Here is a 3,819-nt window from a genome sequence, read left to right as displayed (position 1 = left end):
TCTGGAGCAGGGGGGGTAGAAAAAAGGGGGGTTTGTTTCCCCGACGGGCGGGCCAGGGTAGGACATGAGCAGGCGCCACGCACCGTCCGCGCGTGTCTCTTCGGCCGCAAACTCGGCCCAAACTTGGGCCCAAAATGAGTCGAAAGTGAACAGAAAACGGACGACGGTCCGTTTGCGGACGCACATTGGAAGGCCTGATCTGTCCGTTTATCCCGAACGAACGCGGGCGGACAGGATGGGTCCCACATTGAATTTGACCTCATCGGGATATGGTGTACATGTATGTCCATAGAGGCGAGTGTGTTGCGCGTATATGAGCACACGCGTCTCTGTGGGAAAAAAAATGTGCATGCATGCGCTAACTGCCCGTTCTCCTGTACGTTGTTGGCTTGTTCGTCCCTATATGAACATGCACGCGCCCCTGCTTGCCTACGCTTCCATTCCACGCATCCCATCTGCACTGAAACTTTACAGCTAGTGCACAACTTCACACCATCAAGAAGCACGTAACCTGGCCATGTACATACCTGAAAACTAACATTACTGCTCCAGAGTCCAGACATAATCAGCTCGCCTTGCATGAGCTCGGTTTGGAACGACCTTCACCGGCGCCAAGCTGCCAACTAACAACCTTTGGCACTAGTGTAGTGGAGTTTGGTTGGAACCAGCTGCTTCCAACCTTGATGGTTATTTCGTGCTCCGCTCCTACGGGAAATGGCCATATAATTAGCAGATCAGATCGCTGGCTAGCTCCATCACCTTAACGCACCAACCATGGCCATGCAGCAACTCGTGTGCTGGCTCTGCGCCTTCCTGGCCCTCGTCCTCCTCAAGCTTCTTAAGAAGCGTGGCGCCACGACGGCGGCGCCGGCGCTGAAGCTGCCGCCAAGCCCGTCGTCGCTGCCGTTCATCCACAACCTGCACCACCTCCTCCGCAGCCCGATCGCGCACCGCGCCGTGGCCGACATCGCGCGCGAGCTGGACGCGCCGCTCATGTACCTCCAGCTCGGGGAGCTCCCGACCGTGTTCGTATCGTCCGCGGACGCCGCCCGCGAGATCATGAAGGTGCACGACATGAAGTTCGCCTGGCGGCCGTATCCACCCACCATACAGAAGCTGCGCCCCATGGGGAAGGGGATCTTCTTCGCGCCGTACGGCGCCCTGTGGCGGCAGCTCCGCAAGATCTCCATCGTGAAGCTGCTCAGCGTCCGGCGCGTCCACTCGTTCCACCGCGTGCGGGAGGAGGAGGCCGGCCGCCTCGTCGCCGCCATCGCCGCCACGCCGCCGGGAGAAACCGTGAACCTCTGCGAGCAGATCTTTTGGGTCATCGCGGACTCGACGATGCGCACCATGATCGGCGAGAGGTTCGAGAGGAGGGACGAGTTCCTGGTGGTGTTGGCGGACATCGTCAAGATCGCATCGGGTTTCACCATGGCCGAGTGGTTCCCGTCATCGTGGCTCGTGCGCGCCTTCGGTGGCACGAGGCGGCGCGGCCACGCGGGCTACCTTACGACCTACGAGCTGGTGGAGAGCGCCTACCGGCAGCGACAGAAGCGAAAGGAGGCCATGGCTGCACCGTCGACCAGGAACGCCGTGACGGGAGAGGAGGAGGACCTGATGGACGAGCTCATGAGGATACACGAGGAAGGTGACCTCGAGGTGCCTCTCACCATTGGCAACATCAAGGCTGTCACGATAGTAAGTGATTTTACCCGTGCTTAATGCACTATCCCATTTGTTCACTCTGTTCACGAACTAATTAACAGACTAGTAATTGATCCTTAAACAACACTTGCGCACCTTACAGGATCTCTTTGGCGCCGGGACCGAGACGTCAGCAGATGCACTCCAGTGGGCGATGTCAGAGCTGATGAGGAACCCGAGAGTGATGCAGAAAGCACAGGCCGAGCTGCGCGACAAACTCGGCGGGAAGCCTACCGTGACCGAGGCCGGCCTGGCCGACATGACCTACCTGAAGCTCGTCGTCAAGGAGACCCTGAGGCTGCACCCGGCGCTGCCATTGCTCGTTCCAAGGGAGTGCAACGAGACGTGCAAGATCATGGGGTACGACGTGCCCAAAGGCTTCGTCGTGTTCGTGAATGCATGGGCGATCGGCAGGGACCCCAAGTTCTGGGACGACCCGGAGGAGTTCAAGCCGGAGCGGTTCGAGAACTCCACTGTCGACCTCAAGGGGACGGACTTCGAGTTCATACCGTTCGGTGCTGGCCGCAGGCTCTGCCCTGGCTTGGCGTTCGGACTGGCCAGCATTGAGATCGTGCTCGCCGTGCTGCTCTACCACTTCGACTGGGAGCTCCCGGACGGGATGGCCCCGAGCGAGCTAGACATGACTGAGGAGATGGGCATCACCATCCGAAGGAAGAATGATCTTTACCTGCGTCCAACTGTTCGTATAAAGGTGTAGGTTCTCTTTCGAAAAGGAGGGTTTACCCCTAGCCTCTGCATAATAAACATGTGATGCATAGTTGCTTTGCATCGTCAACGGTGACGAGTTTGTCCAATGTACTGCCCGTTTATCGTTACTTGAATAAAATAAGCATGAGGCATATTTCATGAAACCGATTATGTAAGTTGCTTTACAAAAATTCATTGTAAGTCGATTTTGTCTGGGCCGTGATTTTTTTTTTCTAAGTCGATTATGTCCCGGTCATTGGATTTTTTATTTTTTTTGCGAACAATCCCGGTCATTGGATTGAAATCCATGGTTTGGCACCTCTCTTCCTTCTCCAACCCAACCCCTTCTTTTTCTTCCTCCAGCAGGCTGCATCGGAGCGCCGGGATGCGCCTACCGATGGTAGTCCCTTGCTTTAATCTCTCCCTCGCAGCTAGCAAGATCAATCCTTGTCCTAAGACATGAACATACTAAGATTGGAAGACTCGTAGCCATAGCTGCACAAGCAGTGCCGACATGTCACGACCGAGGAGCTTAATTTCAGTACGTGGCGGGGAAGATTTCTTCCCTATCTCCTCTAGTTTCATGGTGCGGGAGTTGGTTCTCATCCATGGCTAGCAGCAGCAAGGGTTACAATGATGGATTGAGGACGGCCACAATTGGATATGGCATGGAGGTCAGTCAGTGCTTTGCGGTGTGGCTTGTCGTGTTGTGGTAGGGCAAAGGTGTCACAATCTTCCGATGATGGGTAACTATCGCTTTGGTGGAGAAAGGCTTTGACGACTCGACTACAAACAAGTGATCATATTGTACCTTAGCAATCACTAAACCAATCTCCTGGAGGTTACTGACGATACCAAAAGCATGATCAGCCCTACCACAAAGGTCTATTACTGCAAGCAACCGAAGAACAAGCAAGAGTATGATAAAAAAAACAATCTGAATATTGTGGATATAGATAAAGTATTGATGCAAGTGGGGTTCCAAAAATAGTCTTGGCATGGTCGTTGGACACAAGCGAAGTACACAAAGTTACAGTGGTGACTAACTGTTGACTAAACAAAACCCAAAGAAATTGCTATGAGATTGATCTACTCTTATACAACTAAGGGATGGCTGCCAAGAGGGTGGAAGAACGTCCAAAGACAGTCAAAACCTAACCATAAGTCGTACAAGGCACATGTGCCCAAGTGGAGAAGACACATCATCTTTTGACTTGGATTTTGAGGTAGCATCACACCGTTTTTTCTTTATCTCTGCTCCCGCAAGGAATTTGATGGTGAATCTAATTAGGTTGGGAAGTACAGGAGGTAAGCTTTCCAAAAGAAAAAGATTCACTCAGTTCAGAGTCCGGATGCAAAAGTTGTAAGCATTTGAAATCAGGTAGGTCTGTGCAAGTCCGAATCTGA

The 3,819-nt window shown here is 53.5% G+C and overlaps 1 protein-coding gene across 1 annotated transcript; it reads left to right on the top strand.

Annotated features, from left to right (window-relative positions):
* The first annotated feature begins 740 nt into the window (after positions 1 to 740).
* LOC119319000 (cytochrome P450 71D7-like) lies at positions 741 to 2,576 on the top strand. The gene is made up of 2 exons (XM_037593528.1): positions 741 to 1,698; positions 1,808 to 2,576. Exons 1-2 carry the CDS (start codon positions 775 to 777, stop codon positions 2,420 to 2,422), a joined length of 1,539 nt encoding a protein of 512 aa, XP_037449425.1. The 5' UTR covers positions 741 to 774; the 3' UTR covers positions 2,423 to 2,576.
* The last annotated feature ends 1,243 nt before the right edge of the window (positions 2,577 to 3,819 follow it).

This window comes from Triticum dicoccoides, chromosome 6A (assembly GCF_002162155.2).
Source record: "Triticum dicoccoides isolate Atlit2015 ecotype Zavitan chromosome 6A, WEW_v2.0, whole genome shotgun sequence".
Taxonomy (NCBI): Eukaryota; Viridiplantae; Streptophyta; class Magnoliopsida; order Poales; family Poaceae; genus Triticum; species Triticum dicoccoides.
The sequence above is the reverse complement of the archived record's forward strand: the minus strand, read 5'-3'. Positions and strand labels throughout refer to the sequence as shown.

Coding starts and splice junctions, on each gene's coding strand:
- LOC119319000 (XM_037593528.1), top strand. CDS start 775: ATGGCCATGCAGCAACTCGTGTGCTGGCTCTGCGCCTTCCTGGCCCTC. Junction 1,699..1,807: donor ACATCAAGGCTGTCACGATA/GTAAGTGATTTT, acceptor CGCACCTTACAG/GATCTCTTTGGCGCCGGGAC.